This window comes from Pelophylax lessonae (genome assembly GCF_965119305.1).
Source record: "Pelophylax lessonae genome assembly, chromosome: 6".
NCBI lineage: Eukaryota > Metazoa > Chordata > Amphibia > Anura > Ranidae > Pelophylax > Pelophylax lessonae.
In genome coordinates, this window is record NC_138773.1 from 8,937,265 (window position 1) to 8,964,341 (window position 27,077).

At 45.7% G+C, this 27,077-nt stretch overlaps 2 protein-coding genes across 2 annotated transcripts in view; one reads left to right on the forward strand and one right to left on the reverse strand.

Annotated features, from left to right (window-relative positions):
* The window catches only part of LOC309558391 (uncharacterized protein), a gene marked incomplete at its 3' end in the record, with an annotated part of 897,500 nt that overhangs the window by 654,920 nt on the left and 215,503 nt on the right, over positions 1-27,077 (reverse strand). The window lies entirely within an intron of this gene.
* Positions 23,216-27,077, forward strand: part of LOC309557608 (uromodulin-like) — a gene marked incomplete at its 3' end in the record, with an annotated part of 51,161 nt that continues 47,299 nt past the window's right edge. Inside the window, exon 1 of the mRNA XM_082260400.1 lies at positions 23,216-23,261. Coding sequence (XP_082116526.1) covers positions 23,231-23,261 — 31 coding nt within the window. The 5' untranslated portion in view covers positions 23,216-23,230. The remainder of the gene's footprint in view (positions 23,262-27,077) is intronic.

The window sequence follows — 27,077 nt, forward strand, 5'->3', positions numbered from 1 at the left end:
GCAAATGGCAGCAAAACGTAGTTAAGAGCATGGCAAGTGCTCTGCAAACAAATGTGGATAGGGAAATAACTTAAAACAACAAAAAAAAAACAGAAAAATAAAACAATGTTCTTCATCTCTGAAGGACGAGGCCCATATGGAGTAGGAGGGAGGTTGAGGTGGTGGTGGATGTGGCGGTGTCATAGGCGTGCGCACAGGGTGTGCCTGGTGTACCTGGGCACACCCTAATCACCTAGGGCACATAGCATTATCGCTCTGTTTGCCAGTGAGGAGATGGGAAAGATCTCCCTCGCACCTGCTCTGCTCTATTTCTCTTTGCCAGCAGGGAGAGTAATGTATCGGGGCCATGTACATGTAGGCAAACACATGCATGTGTATTTCAACTTTGGGGTGCACACCCTAATGCAATAGGCTGCGCACACCTATGGGCGGTGTAGGTGGAAGCGGCGGTGGAGGAGGACCAGGGCCGGATTAAGAGCATCATGGTCTTGGTGCTGAGGATTTTGAAGGGCCTTAAGGGCCGTGCCTTGGCATGCACCCAGAGGAGGAAGGGTGCAGCCATGCATGCCTAATTCAACATGGGATGCTGTCTCTGAAGCCCATAAACACATCCATGCATCGGCAACTGTCCCTCCTTGTCCGGCCTTCGCGCTGTGTGGGGAGGTTCTGAGGGTGCTGCCTGGGGAAGCGAGCATAGAAGCCAGACTTCTGTGTTTACAAGTGACAGAAGAGCGGTCACAGTGAATATGGCCAACCCGGGGCCTATATAAAAGGTAGGGGCCTGCATGGAGCTGCAGCTCCAATAGCCCCTACTTTAATCTGGCCCTGAGGAGGAGGACGAGGTAGCCAACACTGCTTCTTTTCACAAATTTTAAATGAGGGTACACCCCAAAAGAGTGAGAAAGAGCAAAAATGGAACAATGGCTGGGTAAGGTCGGTATCCATTGCTATTCTGCACAAGGTACGAAAAAGTCCCGTGGGATCCATGCCTGGTTCATTTTAATGAACGTGAGCTTGTCCACATTGTCTCTGGACAGGCGGCTGCGCTTGTCTGTTATAACACCCCCAGCCGAGCTAAATACCCGTTCAGATAATACACTGGCTGCAGGGCACGCCAGCACCTCCAAGGCGTAAAGGGCAAGCTCAGGCCATGTGCCCAATTTGGAGACCCAGAAGTTGAAGGGGGCAGACCCCTCATTCACTACATGTAGGCGTGTGCACACATACTGCTCCACCATGTTGGTAAAATGCTGCCTCCTGCTAAGACGTTCCATCTGAGCTGCTGGTGCTGCTGTTTGTTGTGGCGTGCTGACAAAGCTTTTCCACATTTCGGCCATGCTAACCCTGCTTTCTGAGGTGCTGGCGGTGCCCTGGTTGAGTTGGCGACCTCCTCCTCCTCCTCCTCTGCCTTGTGCTCCCACTGTGGCCCCGCTGTCAGATGGGAATGCCAGCAGCATCGCGTCTACCAGCGTGCGCTTGTACTCGCGCATCTTGCGATCGCGCTCCAGTGAGTGAATTAAGGACGATACGTTGTCCTTGTAACGGGGATCCAGCAGCGTGGCCACCCAGTAATCAGCACAAGTTAGAATGTGGGCAACTCGGCGGTCGTTGTGGAGACACTGCAGCATGTAATCGCTCATGTGTGCCAGGCTGCCCAGAGGCGACGAAAGGCTGTCCTCTGTGGGAGGTGTATCGTCCGTGTCCTCTGTATCCCCCCAGCCACGCACCAGTGATGGCCATGAGCTGGCCTGGGTGCCACCCTGCTGTGAACATGGTTCCATCTCCTCCTCCAGCTCCTCCTCCTCCTCCTCATCCTCCTCATCCTCCAGAACTGTGCCCCTGCTGGACAATTGTGTCCCTGGCGTTTGTGTGTGCAGGAACCCACCCTCGGAGCCCCTTGCGAATGACTGCCCTGAAAGCCTTGGAAATGTTACCTCTTCATCCTCCTCCTCCTCCTCATCCTGTGCCACATCCTCTTCCATCATCGCCCGAATTGTTTTTTCAAGGAGGCATAGAAGTGGGATAGTTAAGCTGAGAACGGCGTCATTGCCACTGGCCATGTTGGTGGAGTACTCAAAACAGCGCAACAAGGCACACAGGTCTCGCATGGAGGCCCAGTTATTGGTGGTGAAGTGGTGCTGTTCTGCAGAGCGACTCACGCGTGCGTGCTGCAGCTGAAACTCCACTATGGCCTGCTGCTGCTCGCACAGTTTTTCCAGCATGTGCAAGGTGGAGTTCCACCTTGTGGGCACGTCACATATGAGGCGGTGAGCGGGAAGGCCGAAGTTACGCTGCAGCGCTGCCAGGCGAGCAGCAGCAGGGTGAGAACGTCGAAAGTGCGCACAAACGGCCCGCACTTTCTGCAGCAGCTCTGACATATCGGGGTAGTTTTTAAGGAACCTCTGCACCACCAAATTCAGCACATGCGCCAGGCAAGGGATGTGCGTCAAACCGGCTAGGCCCAGAGCTGCTATGAGATTTCTCCCGTTATCGCACACCACCAGGCCGGGCTTGAGGCTCGCTGGCAGCAACCACTCATTTGTCTGCTGTTCCATGCTCCTCCACAACTCCTGCGCGGTGTGTGGTTTGTCCCCCAAACAGGCAAGTTGTAAAACTGCCTGCTGTCGTTTACCCCTGGCCGTGCTGAAGTTGGTGGTGAAGGTGTTACGCTGTCCGGATGAGGAGGCGGTAGAGGATGAGGAAGCGGAGTAGGAGGAGTTAGGAACAGGAGGCAAACTGAAGCGCCCTGCAATCCTCGGTGGTGGAAGGACATGCGCCAAATTGCTATCCGCCTCAGGCCCATCCGCCACTGCATTTACCCAGTGTGCCGTTAGGGAGATATAACGCCCCTGACCGTGCTTACTGGTCCACGTATCGGTAGTTAGGTGGACCTTGGCACAGATGGCGTTGCGCAGTGCACACCTGATTTTTTCCCCCACTTGGTTGTGCAGGGAAGGGATGGCTTGCCTGGAAAAGTAGTGGCGGCTGGGCACGACGTACTGTGGGACAGCCACCGACATAAGGTTTTTAAAACTGTGCGTCTCCACCAGACGGAATGACAGCATTTCAAAGGCCAATAATTTTGAAATGCTGGCATTCAGGGCCAGGGATCGCAGGTGGGTAGGGGGGTACTTCCTCTTCCTCTCAAGTGTTTGGGAGATGGAAAGCTGAACGCTTCCACGGGACATTGTGGAGATGGTTGTTGGTGACCCAGGTGGTGGTGTTGCTGACAGATCGTCTGTTTGCGGGGTGGCAGGTGCCGGTATCACTACAGATGTGGCTGGAGTGGCCGAGACTGCAGCAGAAGAGGAAGCAGGATGAGCCAGAGACGTTTCTTGGTTTTGAAGGTGTGTACTCCACTGCAGCTCGTGCTTTGCACTTAGATGCCTAATCATGCAGGTTGTGCTCAGGTTGAGAAGGTTTATGCCTCGCTTCAAGCTCTGATTGCACAGGGTGCAAACCACTCGTGTTCTGTCATCAGCACATTTTCTAAAGAACTTCCACGCTAGAGAACTCCTTTGAGCTGACTTTGATGCGCTCGTTCCCTTGCTGTGTTGGGCAGTAGCGGGCGTAGTGTCTAGGGCACGGCCGCTCCGCTTCTGCACCCTGCTCCCTCTTCTGCTGTGCTGGTGGCTCTGTGCGACCACCGCCTCTTCCTCCAAACTACTCAGGTCACCTGCATGACCTTCATTCCATGTGGGGTCGAGGACCTCATCGTCCTCCACATCATCTTCCACCCAGTCTTCACCCCTGCCCTCCTTGTCGGTCTCCACAATGCTGAACGCCGCAGCAGTTGGCACCTGCGTTTCGTCATCATTGGAGACGTGCTGCGATGATCCTTGCATGTACTCATCTTGAGAAATAAGTGGTTGGGCATCGCTGCACTCAATCTCTTCCACTTCTGGGGCAGGGCTAGGTGGATGGCCCTGGGAAACCCTGCTGACAGAGTCATCAAAAAGAAGAAGAGACTGCTCTATGGCTTGGGGCTCAGACTGCTTGCCTGATTTGCAAGGGGGTGAGGTGAAAGACGGTTGGACATCGGCTGCAGGTGCCAACTGTGACCTTTCTGCAGTAGACTGGCTGGGAGACAATGTGAAGGAACTGGAGGCACTGTCAGCAGCAAACCAATCTACTATCGCCTCCACTTGTTCTGGTCTCATCACTTCTAGGGGCGTATGATGCCCTACCAAATACTGATGCAGGTTCTGTCGCCTACTCACACTTGAGGAAGGTGTTTCACTTGTGCGTGTAGCTGGCACAGATCGACCTCGTCCTCTCCTTGCAACAGGAGCTCTAGCAGCAGCACCACCACGACCCAGGCCACGGCCCCTATTTGACGCTCTCCTCATATTTCTGAAATTTAAGATCTTGCCCTAGAAAGGTCTTTATTGAATAGCGGAACAAAAGAACAACAGTATCGCACGGGTGTATCTCACAGTCAAATATGCAAACTATGCCGCAATTTAATGTTTTTTACACCAAAAGGGTGTGTATTGAATAGCGGAATAGGATAAAAAACTGTGTATCTCACACGTACAAACACAGACTAGGCCCGATTAAATTTTTTCCTACCCTAAAGGGAGGATGAGGAAGAGGAGTATGGAACAGGCAGTACCCTCAAATCTTCAGAAGTATGAGATGAACCCCAAAAACTTGGAAAGGTGGATCTCACACGTACCGACACAGACTATTCCGCAATTTAATTGAGCCACAAAGGTTTTTATTGAATAGCGGAATAGGAAATATGATCAAAAAAAGTGTATGTATCTCACACGTACAGAAGCACACTAGGCCCCAATTACTATTGTTTGTACACCTAAAAGGATGGATGAGGAGGAGGAGGAGGAGGAGTATAGAACAGGCAGCACCCTCAAAGCTTCAGAAGTATGAGATGAACCCCAAAAACTTGGAAAGGTGGATCTCACACGTACCGACACAGACTATTCCGCAATTTAATTGAGCCACAAAGGTTTTTATTGAATAGCGGAATAGGAAATATGATCAAAAAAAAGTGTATGTTTTTCACACGTACAGAAGCACACTAGGCCCCAATTGCTATTGTTTGTACACCTAAAAGGATGGATGAGGAGGAGGAGGAGGAGGAGTATAGAACAGGCAGCACCCTCAAAGCTTCAGAAGTATGAGATTGTGTTCACTGTACCCCACAAAGATTGTGTTCACTGTACCCCACAAAGATTGTGTTCACTGTACCCCACAAAGGTTTTGTTCACTGCACCCCACAAAGATTGTGTTCACTGTACCCCACAAAGGTTTTGTTCACTGCACCCCACAAAGATTGTGTTCACTGTACCCCACAAAGATTGTGTTCACTGCACCCCAAAAGGATTGTCTTCTCTGCACCCCACAAAGATTGTGTTCACTGTACCCCACAAAGGTTTTGTTCACTGTACCCCACAAAGATTGTGTTCACTGCACTCCAAAAGGATTGTCTTCACTGCACCCCACAAAGATTGTGTTCACTGTACCCCACAAAGGTTTTGTTCACTGCACCCCACAAAGATTGTGTTCACTGTACCCCCCAAAGATTTTGTTCACTGCACCCCACAAGGATTGTTTGTCTTCACTGCACCCCACAAGGATTGTCTTCACTGCACCCCACAAGGATTGTCTTCACTGCACCCCACAAAGATTGTGTTCACTGCACCCCACAAAGGTTTTGTTCACTGCACCCCACAAAGATTGTGTTCACTGCACCCCACAAAGATTGTGTTCACTGTACCCCACAAAGATTGTGTTCACTGCACCCCAAAAGGATTGTCTTCTCTGCACCCCACAAAGATTGTGTTCACTGTACCCCACAAAGGTTTTGTTCACTGCACCCCACAAATATTGTGTTCACTGTACCCCACAAAGGTTTTGTTCACTGCACCCCACAAAGATTGTGTTCACTGTACCCCACAAAGATTGTGTTCACTGTACCCCACAAAGGTTGTGTTCACTGCACCCCACAAAGATTGTGTTCACTGTACCCCACAAAGGTTTTGTTCACTGCACCCCACAAAGGTTTTGTTCACTGCACCCCACAAAGATTGTGTTCACTGTACCCCACAAAGATTGTGTTCACTGCACTCCAAAAGGATTGTCTTCACTGCACCCCACAAAGATTGTGTTCACTGTACCCCACAAAGGTTTTGTTCACTGCACCCCACAAAGATTGTGTTCACTGTACCCCCCAAAGATTTTGTTCACTGCACCCCACAAGGATTGTCTTCACTGCACCCCACAAGGATTGTCTTCACTGCACCCCACAAGGATTGTCTTCACTGCACCCCACAAAGATTGTGTTCACTGTACCCCACAAAGATTGTGTTCACTGCACTCCAAAAGGATTGTCTTCACTGCACCCCACAAAGATTGTGTTCACTGCACCCCACAAAGATTGTGTTCACTGCACCCCACAAAGATTGTGTTCACTGTACCCCACAAAGATTTTGTTCACTGCACTCCAAAAGGATTGTCTTCACTGCATCCCACAAAGATTGTGTTCACTGTACCCCACAAAGGTTTTGTTCACTGCACCCCACAAAGATTGTGTTCACTGTACCCCACAAAGGTTTTGTTCACTGCACCCCACAAAGATTGTGTTCACTGTACCCCCCAAAGATTTTGTTCACTGCACCCCACAAGGATTGTCTTCACTGCACCCCACAAGGATTGTCTTCACTGCACCCCACAAAGATTGTGTTCACTGTACCCCACAAAGATTTTGTTCACTGCACCCCACAAAGATTGTGTTCACTGTACCCCACAAAGATTTTGTTCACTGCACTCCAAAAGGATTGTCTTCACTGCACCCCACAAAGATTGTGTTCACAGTACCCCACAAAGGTTTCGTTTACTGCACCCCACAAAGATTGTGTTCACTGTACCCCACAAAGGTTTTGTTCACTGCACCCCACAAAGATTGTGTTCACTGTACCCCACAAAGGTTTTGTTCACTGCACCCCACAAAGATTGTGTTCACTGTACCCCACAAAGGTTGTGTTCACTGCACCCCACAAAGGTTTTGTTCACTGCACCCCACAAAGATTGTGTTCACTGCACCCCACAAAGATTGTGTTCACTGCACCCCAAAAGGATTGTCTTCTCTGCACCCCACAAAGATTGTGTTCACTGTACCCCACAAAGGTTTTGTTCACTGTACCCCACAAAGATTGTGTTCACTGCACTCCAAAAGGATTGTCTTCACTGCACCCCACAAAGATTGTGTTCACTGTACCCCACAAAGGTTTTGTTCACTGCACCCCACAAAGATTGTGTTCACTGTACCCCCCAAAGATTTTGTTCACTGCACCCCACAAGGATTGTTTGTCTTCACTGCACCCCACAAGGATTGTCTTCACTGCACCCCACAAGGATTGTCTTCACTGCACCCCACAAAGATTGTGTTCACTGCACCCCACAAAGGTTTTGTTCACTGCACCCCACAAAGATTGTGTTCACTGCACCCCACAAAGATTGTGTTCACTGTACCCCACAAAGATTGTGTTCACTGCACCCCAAAAGGATTGTCTTCTCTGCACCCCACAAAGATTGTGTTCACTGTACCCCACAAAGGTTTTGTTCACTGCACCCCACAAATATTGTGTTCACTGTACCCCACAAAGGTTTTGTTCACTGCACCCCACAAAGATTGTGTTCACTGTACCCCACAAAGATTGTGTTCACTGTACCCCACAAAGGTTGTGTTCACTGCACCCCACAAAGATTGTGTTCACTGTACCCCACAAAGGTTTTGTTCACTGCACCCCACAAAGGTTTTGTTCACTGCACCCCACAAAGATTGTGTTCACTGTACCCCACAAAGATTGTGTTCACTGCACTCCAAAAGGATTGTCTTCACTGCACCCCACAAAGATTGTGTTCACTGTACCCCACAAAGGTTTTGTTCACTGCACCCCACAAAGATTGTGTTCACTGTACCCCCCCAAAGATTTTGTTCACTGCACCCCACAAGGATTGTCTTCACTGCACCCCACAAGGATTGTCTTCACTGCACCCCACAAGGATTGTCTTCACTGCACCCCACAAAGATTGTGTTCACTGTACCCCACAAAGATTGTGTTCACTGCACTCCAAAAGGATTGTCTTCACTGCACCCCACAAAGATTGTGTTCACTGCACCCCACAAAGATTGTGTTCACTGCACCCCACAAAGATTGTGTTCACTGTACCCCACAAAGATTTTGTTCACTGCACTCCAAAAGGATTGTCTTCACTGCATCCCACAAAGATTGTGTTCACTGTACCCCACAAAGGTTTTGTTCACTGCACCCCACAAAGATTGTGTTCACTGTACCCCACAAAGGTTTTGTTCACTGCACCCCACAAAGATTGTGTTCACTGTACCCCCCAAAGATTTTGTTCACTGCACCCCACAAGGATTGTCTTCACTGCACCCCACAAGGATTGTCTTCACTGCACCCCACAAAGATTGTGTTCACTGTACCCCACAAAGATTTTGTTCACTGCACCCCACAAAGATTGTGTTCACTGTACCCCACAAAGATTTTGTTCACTGCACTCCAAAAGGATTGTCTTCACTGCACCCCACAAAGATTGTGTTCACAGTACCCCACAAAGGTTTTGTTCACTGCACCCCACAAAGATTGTGTTCACTGTACCCCACAAAGGTTTTGTTCACTGCACCCCACAAAGATTGTGTTCACTGTACCCCACAAAGGTTTTGTTCACTGCACCCCACAAAGATTGTGTTCACTGTACCCCACAAAGGTTGTGTTCACTGCACCCCACAAAGGTTTTGTTCACTGCACCCCACAAAGATTGTGTTCACTGCACCCCACAAAGATTGTGTTCACTGTACCCCACAAAGGTTTTGTTCACTGCACCCCACAAAGATTGTGTTCACTGTACCCCACAAAGATTGTGTTCACTGCACTCCAAAAGGATTGTCTTCACTGCACCCCACAAAGATTGTGTTCACTGTACCCCACAAAGGTTTTGTTCACTGCACCCCACAAAGATTGTGTTCACTGTACCCCCCAAAGATTTTGTTCACTGCATCCCACAAGGATTGTCTTCACTGCACCCCACAAGGATTGTCTTCACTGCACCCCACAAAGATTGTGTTCACTGCACCCCACAAAGGTTTTGTTCACTGCACCCCACAAAGATTGTGTTCACTGTACCCCCCCAAAGATTTTGTTCACTGCACCCCACAAGGATTGTCTTCTCTGCACCCCACAAAGATTGTGTTCACTGTACCCCCCAAAGATTTTGTTCACTGCACCCCACAAGGATTGTCTCTTCACTGCACCCCACAAGGATTGTCTTCACTGCACCCCACAAAGATTGTGTTCACTGTACCCCCACAAAGGTTTTGTTCACTGCACCCCACAAAGATTTTGTTCACTGCACTCCAAAAGGATTGTGTTCACTGCACCCCAAAAAGATTGTGTTCACTGCAGCCCACACACAGAAAAATGGATGTGGATCACTGACACCTGCCTATCTCCTATCCCACACCACACAGCAATATTGATTGTAGTTTGTAGAACACACTTTCCCTAAAATTCAGCAGACTCTGTCCCTAACAGGATTGAGAAGAGATCGTAGATCAGGAGAACTAAGTGCAGACCCCACCCCACACAGCAATATCGATTGTAGTTTGTAGAACACACTGACCCTATAATTCAGCAGACTCTATCCCTAAAATGCCTACAACTCGCCCTGCCTAAACAATCCGACCTGTCCCTCAATTCTATCCGGACACAAATGGTTTTTTCCTGCCTATCTTTCCCTAATCAGCAGCCAGCACGTTGATGTGTGCTCTGTCCCTGATCTAAGCAGCATAATGACGCCGCTGCGGCTGCCTCGAACTTATAAAGACTTAGTCACATGCTTTAGACGGCCAATCACAGCTACTGAGACATTTGCAGGCATGGCTGGGATGGCTTAAGGCACACCAGTTAAACGATTGTTGATTGGCTGTTGAAAGCCCGCCATGAAAAGAGCGCCAAAGCATGCAAAACCTGGAAATAAAACGACCGAACACGGATTTTTACCCGAATATACAGTAAAGTGTCCGTGTTCGTGTTCGGGTAACAAAAATCCAATTATTCGGTACGAACACGAATAATACAGTCCGTGTTCGCTCAACACTACTCAACACTACTAACTGCATTTTAAGGAAATAAAATGTAAATCTGTTAATACTTATAACAAAAGTATTTAAACAAACGTTACCAAAGGAAATCTGTATGTTCAGTTGACACACTTTCTGAAAAGACTCATATAATGACACAACATTATACACCATTATACACAACATTTTCTTACTGTAGCTTCCTTATCGTGTCAATAAGTGATATTGGATTACCTGAAGTGAATGAACCCATATAATATAATCATATAATATGATTCACAATAAGGGCTGCATATATATATATATATATATATATATATATATATATATATATATATATATATATATACACACATATATGCACTTGCATAAACATACGCACATATATATACCTACACACACATACACACCAGACTCAAACTTTTTTTTTTTTTCTTTTCCCAAGTATCTGGTGTGATAGTGTGAAGAATGGGAAATAAACTATTGGTCACTTGACTAGCATAGTGTCAGCAGTCTCTGACAGACAGTCGTGGCAACTTTTATAGACTGAGAGTTAAGTATAAAGCCTATCTAATGCCATATACCAAATTTCCAGGACTATGTATCAATAAATTGCAAATATATAGGAAATAATGAGAGAAAGAAAGATCTTGCGAGAGAAATTGAGCTCAGTGATTTCACTTTACATTAAACCCTTTGGATGTGAATATCAGTCTCTTCTGGGTTTACTATTAACAGGAGACGAAGGGATGCTGTTTCCTCCTTGGTTGCGATGATAGGAACGAAATGGCGATTTTGATGGAGAGGGTCTTCTTCTTCTTGATGAGTTAGGAGACCTGTCATCTGGTATTTCCATGCGTTCTTCTCTTCTTACTCTTTGTTGATCCGAGAAGAAGTTCCAGTCAGGAATAGGCATTTGTGGGATATGTAGGGCCTCGCAAAAGGGGACAATATCTTTTGGGAAACTTATTTGGGCTGAGCGACCTCTGGGACCCGCTGAGAGGCAAAAAGGAAACTTCCATTTATATGGAATGTCCCTTTCCCTAAGAATGTCCAGGAGGGGGCGCAGTGACTTTCTTTTTTGTAATGTTATCTGAGACAGGTCTTGAAAAAGTTTAACCTCAGTACCTTGGAACAAGACTCTACCTCTCAGTCTAGCTTTGTTGAGAATCTCTTCTTTGAGTTGGAAATTGTCTAGGCAAACTATAACATCTCTCGGTGGGTCGGTATCTCTACCTTTGGGCCTGAGTGCCCGATGTAGCCTTTCCATCTCAATGATGTTATCTAGCGGTCTCTCTAACAGATCATTGAAAATTGCTAGGACTGTTTGGTTGAGATTTGGGGGTTCAATTTACTCTGGAAGACCTCTTAATCTGATATTGTGTCTTCTTCCTCTGTTCTCCAAGTCTTCAATGTGTCTGTTCATATCTCTGATTTGGGATGCTTGCAAAGTAAGGGCTCTTTGTGCGTCTGTAATTTCAGTTTCGTGTCTATCTGATGTGTCTTCTACATCCTCTAATCTGGTGGTTATATTTTGCATATCTCTGCGTAAGTCCATAATTGCTGCGTTAAATGAGGCTTTTATATCAGCCGCTACTGCTTTCAGCTCATCCAGAGATACAGGTGTAGAAGTTGTTTTAATAGGGGACTCTGAGTTATGTTTTTCTAATCCCCTAGGAGGGCTTCTGCAGGCGGCCCTGCTAGCACCTGAGGACCGTGGAATTGTAGTTGATGAGTCTCTTGAGCGTGTTGCAAACATGTCTGGAATATGTCTCTCTGCTGCTGAGTCTGGATCTCTAGGGGATCGTGAGCGTGTCGCAGAATTGTTACGATCTGATTTCCCCATGTTTGATGATGTAAGTGATATCCATGAGAGGGCAAAAGAGGTGCTGTGTGGTCAAGCACTAAGGTTAAGTGGTCATTCTCAGTGGATCTTAAAACAATTAAGAAGAGTCAAGATGTTGAATATGATGTGATTCAGAATCGCAGCCACAGGAAGTACTGTAAGAAGATAACACTTATATGCTTCACCAACTGTAAGTAACTAATTTGGAATGCAATTAGCAAGAAGTAAGAGGCATAGGTAAGTCTGAGGGGATGTTATGATCTCTCAGGGTTAAGCTTGCTAGATTTTCTGCTTGCTCAAAAAATGTCATTAAATGAGATCAGGAAGGCAGGTTGTATAGGTGGATTGAGGTAAAAAGGATCCACTGTTCAGAAGAGATTGTGGCTGAGGCAGAAGGCAGGATAAGCTGGGTTTGAGCATGTGGAGGATGGCTTAGAAAGTGAAGAATTAAGTGCTTACACAGTCCCCCGTAATAGGTGGATCGCCTCTCTAGGAAAGGTCCCAGCTTCAGTGTCGACTAGGCCTCAGACTTGTCTGCTTCCCTGCAGCATGTATTTCGGATCAAAAAGCAGGATGAAGGTTCCAGGGGGGATCAGTATAGTTGTGGGTATGCCGATTTCTTACCCAGGTGATCTCAGGAGCCGGATGGCTGCAGATTGAGGAGTAAAGCAGGCGAGGCTCCTCTCTTGCAGATCCTGCTTAGTCCTTTTTTTAAATTACGCCACCCCGCAAAATATAGGCATCAGCCGATACCTATACTTCTATAGAGCAGCTGGGGTGTGTAATAGGGTCCAGGATGGTGTCCGGCAGCAAGATTGTAATAGATTGCCTCTTAGGCCGCAATGGCGCCGGGCCCTGTAGTAGGCCGCAATCCCCGCTGAGCAGGTCCGCGGGACGTCGGGAACAAACTGCGGGTATCGGCCGATACCTCGTCCTCCGCTGAGGTGGGGAAGGTGGATTTGGAGGCTATCCAGCGATTTAGGTGGATGGATGGGGATATATTAGGCTGGGATATGCGGAGCTCTGTTCCCCTGCGTCCTTCTCTGTCCACTTCCGGCCACGCCCCCGGAATCTCTTAGACTCTCGGCGCAGGCCACCCCCCAGACTCTCTCATTATTACCATACACTACTGGATGATGAGAAGTTCTACAAGTCTACTCGGATGTTTAAATGGGACAGGGACCTCAGGAAAAGTTTTACCATATCCCAATGGAAACTGGCAATGTCCTCTTCCACTGCTCACACTCATTGTGTCAATCATTGGGAGATGACGCTGAAAATAGTTCACAGGTGGTACTATACCCCTTACCGACTGGTGGGCTTCTCATCTTCCTATTCACAACTCTGTTGGAGAGGCTGTGGCCAGGTGGGCACGCTTCTCCATATTCTCTGGTCATGCCCATCCCTTACCAGCTTTTGGAGTCAGGTATTTAAATTTATGGCGACTCATACTGGATGTCTGATTAAACCGACTCCTGCCCTTACAGTATTGAACCTAGGTATTGAAACCATTCCGCATCAATATAGACCGTGGTCCACACATGTGCTCTTGGCCGCCAGGTCAATCATCTTATGGAACTGGAGATCTATGGACTTACCAAATTTATCAGATGTGACATCTTTGCTTCACGTGAATTATAAATTTGAGAAAGCAATAGCGACTAAATCCTTCTTCATGTCCAGATTTAGACAGTATTGGGAATTTTGGTCACCTACTTGATTTGTTATGACTTATTATTGTTGTCAATGTGAATAATATGGTTCTTTTTCTATTTCTTGAGAATGTCTGATTATATCCACTGTGTATTTCATGTTGAATTCATTCGATGCATTGCCATGCCATTTGTCCCCCCCCCCCCCTGTTTATTGTATTGTTTGTCCTTTTGAAAATCAATAAAAAACATTTTGAAAAAAAAAAGAAAAGTTAAAAAAAAAAAATAGTGACCACTGGACAAATTCTTGTAGGACAAGTAACTCCATAACACAATAGTAGTGATGGGCTGAACGACCCCTGTTCGGTTTGCACCAGAACTTTCGAACATTGCAAAAGTTTGAAACCCGAAAAATGAACCCCATTAAAGTTTACAGGACCTGAACTGGAAAAATCAAAAGTCTCCATTTTGAAGGTTTATAAGCAAGTAATTAGGCATACAATGTTTATGAGGATCTGAGTACTGCCGGGGGGACATGTATCAATGAAAAAAAAGTTTGTAAAAAACATAATTTTTAAATGAGCAGTGATATACTGATGCTTAAAGTGAAAGCATCAAAGTAAGAAATAACAATAAAAATGAAAAATTCCTTTCAATATAGTGCCAGGGGGGTCCCCTTAGTCTACCTGTAACGTGGCACATCTGTAATATGTACAGAAGCTGCTGCAGAAATAAATGAATTTTAAAACCAAAGAAAATTACATTTTCCCTGCAAGCTTTTTTTTTGTAAACAACGGCTTGAGGAGCCGGACTTTATGATGAGGCTACAATGTAGTGCATTGGGAACAAGATTTTTTTGATAAATTCTGGTGTCTTCCCCAGACTTTGCATGGAAGTAAATTGGTCTTTGGGTGTTAAAGGTGCCTTCACACCATAACTCTGAAGAGGTATTCTTGATGAAAGCAAAAATTGGCCTTGCTGTCAAAAATGTAAATGATATGCATCTGTCAAACAGGTGCGGAAAGTTGGTCTTTGGGTGTTTGTGGCACCTTCATAACATAACACTGTAGAGGTACTCTTGATGAAAGCGAGAATTGAAGTAAAAAAATTAAATTACACTGCCCGTAAACCGCACTTGTCAAACATGTGCAGAAAAACAATGGTCTTTGAGTGTTAATTGTGCCCATGAAACCTACAAAAAATTCTTCCAGATGAAATAAACACCCACAATACTAGGCAGCCTAGAAGTCTTGCAGAGATTCCACATCCCCAAAACACTTAATCAGTGACATTGGCATCAGGGGCTTCATAGCTGCTGGTAATCCAGGACTGCTTCATTTTGATAAATGTCAGACGGTCCACGGAGTCTGTGGACAGACGCGTTCTATTATCAGTAAAAAAAACCTCCAGCAGCACTGAATGCCCGTTCAAAAAGCACACTGTATGCAGGGCAGCCAAGCAGCTCAATTGCATACTGGGCAAGTTCTGGCCAGTGGTCTATTACATGACCCAGTAACCCAGGGGATCATCAGCTGGAAAGCTCTCCATCTCTGTTTTCGCCCCTAGATAATTGTACACCATATGATACAGATGCAGCCGATGGGATGTGGAATCTGAGAGCCCTGGGCAGCGAGGACTAAAAAAATTGTGAAATGCATCATTTAGGCGGCCCCCTTCTCCATCGCTCCTCTCTTGACCAGCCGGAGCCTCAAAACTATGTTTTTTGCATGAAGAAAAGGGGAAATGTCGGTTGGAAAACCAACCGACATAACAAAAAAACTGACTTTCAAAGGCACATCATAAGATAGACTTGATACACAAAATTTTTAAAAAGAAAAATATTTATTAGACATTATCTAAAAATCACAGAGTGGGGTGTAAAGGACCACCACACTCAACAATAAAGTTCAATACATAATAAAATAAAAGATGGCCACACGCCATATCAATACAAACAGTATAGATATACATGTTTATAGAATTTATCTGATTAGCGGTTAGCAGATACTTGACTTTGAGGAGTCTGTCTGATTAGAGGTCAACGCGTTTTGCGATAAGCTTCATCAGGACCAAAATTAATCAGGACAATTATTATCCAAATGCGTATGACACACGTGGCTTTTGGGCGGACACAGGGGACAGGCAAAGAGTAAGGCACCTTATGGAAACATTATAGGCTCATCATGAGTTACGACCCAGATTGCTCCATTTATACACTGCAGTCCAAACGTACAATGTTTTCAACAGAGCAGGCGGTAAGATGATAATGGTAGTATAGTATAGATCCCTAATGCTCACTGTTTAGGGTCAGCCCAAAAAAAGTATAGATTATCGGGAACCAGGTACAGATGGAATAGCGGCAGATGCTGCAGGGGGTATGTAATTAAAGCCGCTTTGAGCGTTTAAGCTCCCAGAGAAATAGGGGAGACAGCAGGAGTAGTATTGGTAGGTGAGATAATCACTGGTAAGTAACATAATATAATGTAATAGAATAACAAACAATGTTACCCCCTTCTCAGTAATAATACAAACTGTCTCCAGCCAAAAGGGTGTATGGGGATTTTTATCCATCCACTGGCAAATACCCCTGTCCCTGCTTGTATCGCCAGTGCGCCAGAAGCAGGGACAGGCATATTTGCCAGTGGATGGATAAAAATCCCCATACACCCTTTTGGCTGGAGACAGTTTATATTATTACTGAGGAGGGGATAACATTTTTTGTTATTATATTACTTACCAGTGCTTACCTCACCTACCAATACTACTCCTGCTGTCTCCCCTATTTCTCTGGGAGCTTAAACGTTCATAGCGGGTTTAATTACATACGCCCTGCAGCATCTGCCGCTATTCCATCTATACCTGGTTCCCAATAATCTATACTTTTTTTGGGTTGACCCTAAGCACTGACCATTAGGGATTTGATCACCAATACTATCTACCATTATCATCTTACCGCCTGTTCTGTTGAAAACATTGTACGTTTGCTTCATTTATACACTGCAGTCCAACCTGGGTCGTATCTCATGAGCCTATAATGTTTGCATAAGGTGCCTTACTCTTTGCCTGTCCCCTGTTTCCGCCCAAAAGCCACGTATGCCATACGCATTTGGAAAATAATTGTCCTGATTAATTTTGGTCCTGATGAAGCTTATCGTGAAACGAGTTGACCTCTAATCAATGTTATTTTAGATCATGTCTAATAAATATTTTTCTTTTTAAAAATTTGGTGTATCAAGTCTATCTTACAATGTGCCAGTCCAGTTTCTTGTTATGTCGGTTGGTTCTCCAACCGACATTTCCACTTTTCTTCTGAAATAGTTTGGATTATGGCATCCTATTGGTAGCTCACACTGGTTTATGTTTTTTTGCATGAAGTTATAACCTACCAGAGTCAGAAAAACATTAGATAAACTCTTCTTTAAAGTGTCCTCAAGATATTTCATCTTCTGCACCCTCTGTGGGGACAGGATGAGTTCTGAGACTTTCCCCTTGTAACAGTGGTCAAGGAGGGTTGTTTTATCAACCAATAGTGATCCTTCTCCTTGATGCCACATATTATTGGGTCCTTTCACAGGCTTTGAAGCATGAAGGAGCAGACTCCTCAGGGTCACTGAGGATTACAGTATCTGGAGCTGACTTCTCCCAGCCACGTACTACTTCCAAGGGATCTGGGGATTAAAAACCATCCGTTGATGTATATCTTTCTCTGCTTCAATGCCTCCAAAACTGCCAGAATCCTCCTCCTCCTTTTTTGTGTTCTGTGGCATAGAAAGAATGGTGTCTACTTAAAGTGGGGCTTGAGAGGAAAGGAAGTCCTCCTCTTTCTCCCGCTGCTCTGCCTCGAGTGCCCTGTCCATAATGCCACACGGAGTCTGCTCCAGCAGGAACACAACAGGGATTGTGTCATTGATGCATACATTTTCACGGCTCACCATCCTTGTGGCCTCCTTAAATGGTGAAGGTACAGTGCATGCATCATTTATCAGCAGCCATTGGCATGGGGAAAAAAAGCCAAGCTGGCCTGGGCCTGTGATTGTGCCATACTCACACAGGTACTCCTGTATGGCCGTCTGCTGCATGTGCAGCCGCTTCAGCATTGCCAGAGTCACTTTCCACCTGGTAGGCATGTCAAAATTCAGGCGGTTTACGGGCAGGTGCAATTCCCACTGAATTTCAGCCAACCGCGCACTGGCTGTGTATGACCACCTGAAATGGCTACAGACTCTTCTGGCCTGCTTTAGCAGATTTTCCAACCCTGAGTGCCTATTTAGGAAACACAGCACCGCCAAATTGAGGACATGTGCCAGGCATGGCACATGTGTTAACTTTCCCTGTCTAAGGTCAGACAGGAGGCTTGTGCCATTATCACGCACCACGATTCTGGCTCCAGCTGGTGTGGCATGAGCCACCTCTGGGCCTGCCCCTGCAGAGCTGCAAGAATCTTTGCTCCGGTGTTGTTCCTGTCCCATAGACACACCAACTGAAGAACTGCATGGCACCTTTTGCCTGACTCACTGAATAGCCCCTTGAATGTTTAGGGGGTATTTGTAGTTCATGGGACAATTCAGCAGAGGAGAGCATGGAGGAGAAGGAAAAGGAGAGTTGACAAATCCCGCATCATTACCACTAGCTGTATGTAGACGTGGTTGCACAACAAGCTGCAGTACTGAGCCCTGTCCTTGCATTTAGATGCTGGGCATGTGAGTGGCAGTGACTGTATTTATTTATTTTTTTTCACTGCAGCAGATGGGGCAGAGATATGCCGGCAATAGTCTACACCTGGTTGTGTGCTACTGGCAGATGTGCTGCAAGGACCGGGGACACCTGCACTATACCATCATCCCTGTCAGTGAATGGGCTGAGTTTTGGGAGGTTAAATGATTTTGTCAAGCATGTGGTAACCAAATGGCTGATGTTTTTGCCACACTTGATGTGCTTGAGACAGAGTTTGCAAATTGCAACAGTGCAATCGGTTGTACATGTGCTAAAAAAGGCCCAGACAGCTGAGCTGTGGGAAGGGTGTCAGGACGGGAGATGACAGCTCCACAATGTGATGGAATAGGGTGGCTGCTCTCTACTCTTCCATGATGGCTGCCTCCTTGGGATTGTGCCTCACCCTCACTTTCCTCCTCTGCTCTACTCGGCACCCAAGTCGCATCAGTGACCTCATCATCATCATCTTGTCAGGGTGCCAGGAAACCAGACCACACGGGAATGCAAGTAAAATGAAGCAGTTTGTTGGAGGAGCAAACAGTGAGGAAATGAGAGCAGGAACAAGCCGGGGTCAAGTCCAGGAGCGGGTAGTAATCCAAGCTGGGGTTGGATCCTGAAGTCGGTAGTCTGCCGAAGCCGGCTCACCTGCCAGAGCTGGGTCATCAGCCGATGCCGGGTCGAGAGCCAGGAGAGTCGTCAGCCGATGCCGGGCTGAAAGCCGGGAGAGTCATCAGCCAAGCCAGGTCATGCACGGAGAAACACAGAGAACAAAAGACTGCTAGCAGAGACGCACCTTGGAGCACAAACACAAGGGCAATGATTGCAACCCTGCAGGTAATAGATATAGTCAGGTGTGTGACATCATCAATGTGCGACGCCCAGACAGCAGGAAATGATGAGCAATCAGAGTCTATAAAAGGCAGCAGTCTGCACATGTCCAAGATGGCTGCCAACAGGAGGGCAAGGTAAGACCCATCTGGCCTGATGGGGTGTGAGCTTCTTGGCCTCCGAGAGATATGTCAGATTCTTGTGATCAGTGAGAATGAGAACCATAACCCCAGAACCTTTGAGCAAGTGTCTCCATTCTTTGAGAGCCAGGATAATAGCCAAGAGCTCTCTGTCTTCAATTTTGCAATTGCATTCAGCATGAGACAGCTTCTTGGAGTAGAACCCACAAGGAAGAAAGGGTCCATCAGGTGTGAGACAGAAGGGCGCCTACTACCGTCTCAGATGCATCCACCTCTAGGACAAATGGCAAACCAGGATTGGCATGAGACAGAATGGGAACTGAAGTGAAAGCAGACTTGAGGGTCTCCAAAGCTTGGATGAAGGAGGTGTCCAATTGTGGGAATCGCTGCCCTTCTTGGTCAGATCTGAGATAGGTTTGGTCAAAGAAGAAAAGTTCCCGATACATTTCCGATAATAGTTAGCAAACCCAAGGAAGTTCTGAATGGAATGGAGACCACTGAGGGGGGGGGGGGGGCATTGTAGAACAGCCAAAACCTTCTGAGGGTCCATGGATAACCCCTCAACAGAAATGATGTAGCATAAAAAGGCAACCTGAGGCAGGTGGAATTCACATTTCTCAAGCTTATAGAAAAACCCATTCTCACGTAACTGTTGCAGCACCCGTCTGACATCCAGGTAGTGTGATTCAATCAAGTCCAAATAAATCAAGATGTCGTCCAAATAGACCACTACGCATTGCTGCAACATATTACGAAAGACATCATTGATGAACACCTGGAAGACAGCAGGCACATTGCACAAGCCAAAAGGCATCACCAGAAATTCGTAATGACCGGTTCTGGTATTAAACGCGGTCTTCCACTCGTCGCCCTCCTTGATCCTTGTGAGGTTATACGCGGCCCTTAAGTCAAGCTTGGTAAAGACCGCTGCTCCCTTGAGATGGTCAAACAATTCAGTAATCAATGGAATTGGGTGTGCGTTCTAGACTGATGTGATTAAGGCCCCTATAATCAATGAAAGATCTAAACTCGCCCCCCCCCCTCCCCTTTTCCTTACAAAGAAAAAACTGGCACCCACTGGAGAAGTGGACTTGCAAATGTTCCCACCGGGAAGCGCATCCGCAACGTACTCCTCCATGGCCTTATTCTCCGCAACTGAGAGAGGATAAACCCTGCCACGAGGGGGAATGGGACCAGGTTGCAAGGCTTTGGCACAAAAACTGAATCCGTTGAGGTATGAAGAACCTTAAAAGGCCCATGGATACAAACAGCTCCACACTGTGGAGACCAAGAGAGGATCTCGACCGAAGATCGGATTGTGTTTCTGAAGCCACAGGTAACCCAACGACAGGGTAGTGAGGAGATGATATAACCTGGAAACAGGTTGACTTCCTGTGAACAGCCCCTATCGCCATATCAACCGGAACAGTCTCGTGGGTAACCTGTGGGTTACCTGTGCCAGTTGCAGGGGTCTGCCATCAATTGCCTCAATAACTAGTGGAGAAACACGAGGCTGCAAGGGTATGGAATTAGCAGCAGCAAACGTACTTTCAATAAAGTAACCGCCAGCACCGGAGTCCACCAACGCCTGAGTAACCACGAGCCCACTGCCCAGGAGAGGACAACTGTGATTAGTGGTTTATCTTTACTGGGGATGAGGAAATTCCACCTAAGATCTGCCCCCGACAGGACCTTAGGTGCGAGCGTTTCCCGGACGGGTAGGACAAGATTTCAGGAAATTACCACCAAGGCTGCAATACAAGCACTGGCCCTCCCTCCTTCTAAAGGACCCGCTCAGCCTTGAAAAGGTGAGTAAACCCTAGCTGCATGGGTTCACAGCCAGGCGCACCAACCTCAGGAGGCATGGGAGGTGAGGAAGGAATGGGTGGGAAAGAAAATGTAGGAGCCAATCTGGTAGGAGGCCTCCGCAGGCCCTTCCTTAAATGATGGTTTCTCTGTGAGCCTGGTATTAATAAAAATCAGGGAGATTCTTGGCCACAATCTCATCCTTCAATGCATCAGAGAGACCATGAGAGAAGACAGCCACCAGAGCCTCATTATTCCAGCCCAGACTGCCAGGGTACCAAATTCATTGGCATACTTGACATTGGTTTGTATACCCTGTTGAATGGACAGGAGCAGCTTAGCAGCAGAGGCAGAGTGAGCAGGCACATTGAATACCCTACGAAAGGAGGCAACAATCTCGGGTAATCAAAAATCCCGGGATTATCGTTCTCCAATAAGGGAACCACCGGCCTAGCAGCACCAGGAGCAAGGTGTGAATAATTCATTGCAATTTATATGTAACTTATATGTCTTATTGTACTATATTGTTTATAACATTACTTGATCATTATCACCACCTCTCACAATGTTGGTTACACCACAAGTGTTATTCTATACACCCTTGTTTGCACTATCCATACCTCTGTACTCCTCTGTTTGAACCATAGTCTGCATCTGTGTGTTTATTATTTACACCAAATAAAACACATTCTAGTTGACCTACCCAAGACCCTGTGGTTTCATTTATCCATCCCCAAAAGGCTCTCTTTTTTCTACTGGTCCCTTCCAGTATAGTTTTTTTCTGTCCTGTGCATTCAAGCAATGTTTGCAATACCTGAGTGAACTGACCCAAAAGGTGATCTTGTTGATTCGAGCCTGGTAACCAGCATGGGGAGCGTAGAAGCCCCTGCATCGTCAGGATTCATGGCCCTTGTGTACTGTCAGGGTGCCATGAAACCAGATCACATGGGAATTCAGGTAAAATGAAGCAGTTTATTGGAGGAACAAAAATAATAATAATCACACAGCAACAGTGAGGAAATGAGAGCAGGAACAAGCCAGGGTCAAGTCCAGGAGTGGGTAGTAATCCAAGCCGGGGTCACATCCAGAAGTGGTCACTAGATTCACACTAAAGTGACACTAAAGTAAAAATAAATGGTCACTCCAATCACACTGACTGAACTATCACTAAATTCACACTAAACTGCGATTCTACACTGACAATAGAATCAGAATAGCACACTAATGCCTCGTACACACGTGCAGATTATCTGAAGACTTTTGTCTGCAGACTTACCAAAACCATATAATATGAGGTCAAACCTAAACACTTTCAATTTGTAAGTCCGGCAGGCCCTTGCACTACATAGAAACAATAAGTCTGCAGACAAAAGTCTTCAGATAATCTGCACGTGTGTACGGGGCATTACTATCTAGTAGCACTGAACAGAGCCATGTTCTCTCTCTCTCTCCACACCGATATCACCTTACAATTGGCCGCTATTAAAAGAATACTTTTATAGTGTGGGGTGGGACTAAGAGCAATGAGCCATAATTGGATAGAGTAATCATTAATTTCTCCATTCATGGCTCTGACCGTGCTCTGTGCCCTGATTGGGCAAAGCTTTCATTGCTTCAGCCAATTAGGACTTCCAATGCACTGTGCAGCGGTGTAGTACATTGTGGTCATTCGGTGAGCCGAACAAATGGACGAACACCTCGATAATTCGGGTTAATTAGGTGAACAGCCAATGTTCAGCCTGAACTCAGGCTTGGACCAAACCATTCGCCCATCCCTACTCAATGGTATCTTTAGCCCTTGATGTACTAAGAAAGACTGCTACAACTGGGTTTGTATAGGAAATAAATGGGGGGGGGGGGTTAACTATAGCAAAGGTTTGTGCCAATAAATGTATTCCTTTATAAATGTAATGTGTTTATTTGAAATAATATTTTTTTCTTACTTTCTTATTTTTGACAGTTATTTCACTCATTGGAATTATTATTGTCTAAACCTCTAAATTCATCTGTGCGCATCCTGAACATCAACAAAAATATCACTGGCACGTATACTGACATATATACTGACGTGTTTAATGTTACAAATTCCTTATCATATCTACTGATCACAGGAAATGAGATGTTCACTCTTAATTTTACTGATCCAAATGGTAAGTTCATGACTGAAGATTTACAGTAAGAATGTCGGAATGTATAGATTATATCATTTACAACAAGAAGACAAAACTGATGTCTAATGAAATGAAAATGAATCCTTACTGCCAAAATTCACACAAAGTGTCCTGTGAGTGAGTGGGAATTACATTATTGAACCCAAACTTAGTGTAAGGGAATTTTTTTCTTCTTGGTTCACCGGACACCTGAGATGTGAACACATTTAATGCTTTAGTGACCCCGGATCCTGTCCATTCTAAGGGCCTTTGTTGATGGACTTTGATGTTGTGTTGATTGTGTCAGATCAGTTTGAAATACTTCTGAGATCCTTCAGAATCCAGCAACAGGTACATTTGAACCGGAGCTGACCTACTTCTCACCAACGTTCGACCTGCTTTAAGCAGATATTGCATTATCAAAAACTTGTATAAACATTCAAAAACCCATTGAAAGTTAACAAAAGTCCATTGACACATGGGCTTATAGACTCCAGGAAGATTCTTTTCTCTACATGCATTTGTGCCAAATACTTCCCACCAGCTGTATGCCTGGCAGCATGTACAGTATATGCATTTCCTGCATAGTTTGCTTCATTTTTCACATGGTTGCTTTTCACCATGACATCACAAAAATGTCTTGTGATGTTATAAAAATGTTTAACATCACAATACCTATTACTATCATATAATGAATTTGAGATCACAATGACAACTGACATCATGATACTGAATGTGATTGCTCAAAATGTTTTATGATATAAGAACCTTGACAGCGATATCTTAAATGTGTCAACGGTGCTCCAGGTGAGCAGAGACAAGGTGAAAAAGCCACAGGAGAGATCCTTCTAAGTGTAGTATTCAGTTTTACTTTAATGGAAAGGATAGCAGAAAGTGTAGTAAGGGCATAATCACATTTATAGGGTTACTGGAAACCCATCCTAGAGTCAAGCTACCTAATTTAGTGCATGTGAAGGATAGGACTGTCTCCATGCAGAGTGTGGGTGATCAATCTCAACGCTCATCAGAGACTTCCATTGCATTAGACTACAAACAGATCCTGTGAATAATGGTAAAGGGGTTAAGTCCCCAACATTGAAACTACATAGTGGTCAGAAGAGGTGCCCAAATAAATAAAAAGGTGCTTCCAAATGAATTCTTCAGGGAAATCAGTATTTATTTATCATAAGATCAGGTTAACCACTTAAGCCCTGGAAGATTTTACCCCCTTCCTGACCAGGGCCTATTTTGCGATTCGGCACTGCATGAATTTAACGGACAATTGCACGGTCGTACAAAGCTGTACCTAAACGAATTTGACGTCCTTTTTTTTCCCACAAACAGAGCTTTCTTTTGGTGGTATTTGATCACCTGTGCGATTTTTTGATCATGCGCTATAAACAAAAAAAGAGCGTCAATTTTGCAAAAATAACAATATTTTTCACACTTTTTTATATAAAATTCCCCAAAAAAATGTAAAAATCATTTTTTTAACATTTTAGGCCAATTTGTTTTATTCTACATATGTTTGGTAAAAAAAAAAAATCGCAAAAAGCGTATTTTGATTGGTTTGCGCAAAAAGTTATTGCGTTTACTAACTAAGGGAAAGATTTCTGTCATTTTTGTTGTTTTTTTTTTTAACGAGTAATGGCAGCGATCTACGATTTTTTTTGCGGGACTGCGACATGCGGCGGACAGATCGGACCCTTGACTGACATTTTTGACACTTTTGGGGTTACCAGTGACATTACTACAGTAGTCAGTGCTATACATATGCACTGTTACTGTACAAATGACACCGGCAGTGAAGGGGTTATCTTTTTTTGAGAGGGAGGGGTTAAGTGTGTCCCTAGGGGCATGATTCTAACTGTGATTGGATGTGGCTTGAGGTGTAAGAACAGAGATCAATGGTCCTACATAGAAGAACCGTATGATCTCAATTCTTACACAGGGGAGAATGACAGGCGGCTTTGTTTACATTAGCCGCCTGCCTTTCTCCCGCTGTAACGGACAATGACGAGTGCCCGGCGGACATTGGGTCCGCCGGGCACATGCGCGAGGGGGTCCGTGAGCAATCGGGAGCGTGCCTCCGGCGCCGTGCGCTCGCTCCCTAGAGCCTCACAGGCTAGCGACGTACACCTACGTCGCTTTGCCTGTGAGGGGCTGACTGCCGACGTAAATAGTCGTGCGGCGGTCGGCAAGTGGTTAAAACACACCATTACTGTGTTCCATGGCTCTTTGGTGGACTGGCCACTTCATCAGGGAAAGGTGTACAGTACACTTTAATGGGTGGGATCTGTGTGCATTCCTTCATCCTGGAGTAGACTGACGGTATACTGGAAGCACACCAATTATTGAATTCTTAGAGCCATGCTGTAGTGCTTTTGAGTGCCCTGGATACATAGTTACATAGTTTATGAGGTTGAAAAAAGACATTTGATGTTAAACGTACATTGTATACCCTTGTATGTTGTGGTCTTTAACATGCCCATCTAATAGTTTTTTGAAACTATCAATGCTCCCAGCTGATACTACTGCTTGTGGAAGAGAATTCCACATCCTTACCGCTCTGACAGTAAAGAATCCCTTACGTATTTTTAGGTTAAACTGTTTTTCCTCTCGTTTTAGTGAGTGGCCCGTGTCTTATTGTTTTTCCTTTCTCTGAATAGTTTGTTAGTTATGCTAGGGTCCTCACCAGTACAGTATTTGTACATTGATATCATATCCCCTCTCAAGCGTCTCTTCTCCAGATAGAATAAGTTCAGTGCTTGTAGTCTTTGCTCATAGCTGATGTCCTCCATTCCCCTAATTATTTTTGTTGCCCTTCTCTGGACTCCCTCCAGTTCCAGCACATCCTTTCTGAGGACCGGTGCCCAGAACTGGGCGGCATACTCCAGATGTGGCCGGACCAGAGTCTTGTAGAGTGGGAGAATAATCTCTTTATTTCTGGAGTGAATCCCCTTTTTTATACCTGCCAGTATTTTGTTGGATTTGCTTGCATGCCACTGCCAAGCCTGTTGTCCACCAGGTCCCCCAGGTCCTTTTCCATCTTAGATTCACCCAGAGGTTCCCCCCCCCCCCTAGCGAGTAGCTTGCTCTCGTGTTTCTGATGCCCAAGGGCATTACTTTACAATTTTTTAACATTAAACCTCATCTGCCATGTAGTTGCCCACCCCATTATTTTGTTCAGGTCCGCTTGTAAGGTTTCCACATCCCGCATAGAAGATATTGGCATGCTTAGTTTAGTATCATCGGCAAATACCAAGATTGTGCTAGATATTCCCTCCTCTAGGTCGTTTATGAATAAATTAAACAGGATTGGTCCCAGGACAGAACCTTGGAGGACCCCACTTTCCACACCTGCCCAATCCGAGTACTCCCCATTTATCACCACCCTCTGTACTCTCCCCTGGAGCCAGTTCTCTATCCAGGTACTCACCTTATGGTCCATACCTACATTCCTTAGTTTGTACAGTAAGCGTTTGTGGGGAACGGTGTCAAATGCCTTTGCAAAGTCCAGATACACCACATCCACAGGCTTACCTTTATCTAGGTGGCAGCTCACTTCATCGTAGAAGGTTAATAGATTGGTCTGGCAAGAACGGTTTTTCATGAATCCATGCTGATTACTACTAATAATACCGTTTTCATTACTGAAGTCTTGTATGTGGTCTCCTAACATCCCCTCCAAAATCTTGCAGGCTACTGATGTTAGGCTGACCGGCCTATAGTTACCCTGGATATATCTTGGCCCTTTTTTAAATATTGGTACCACATTGGCTTTTTTTCAATCAGCTGGCACCATACCCGTCTGTA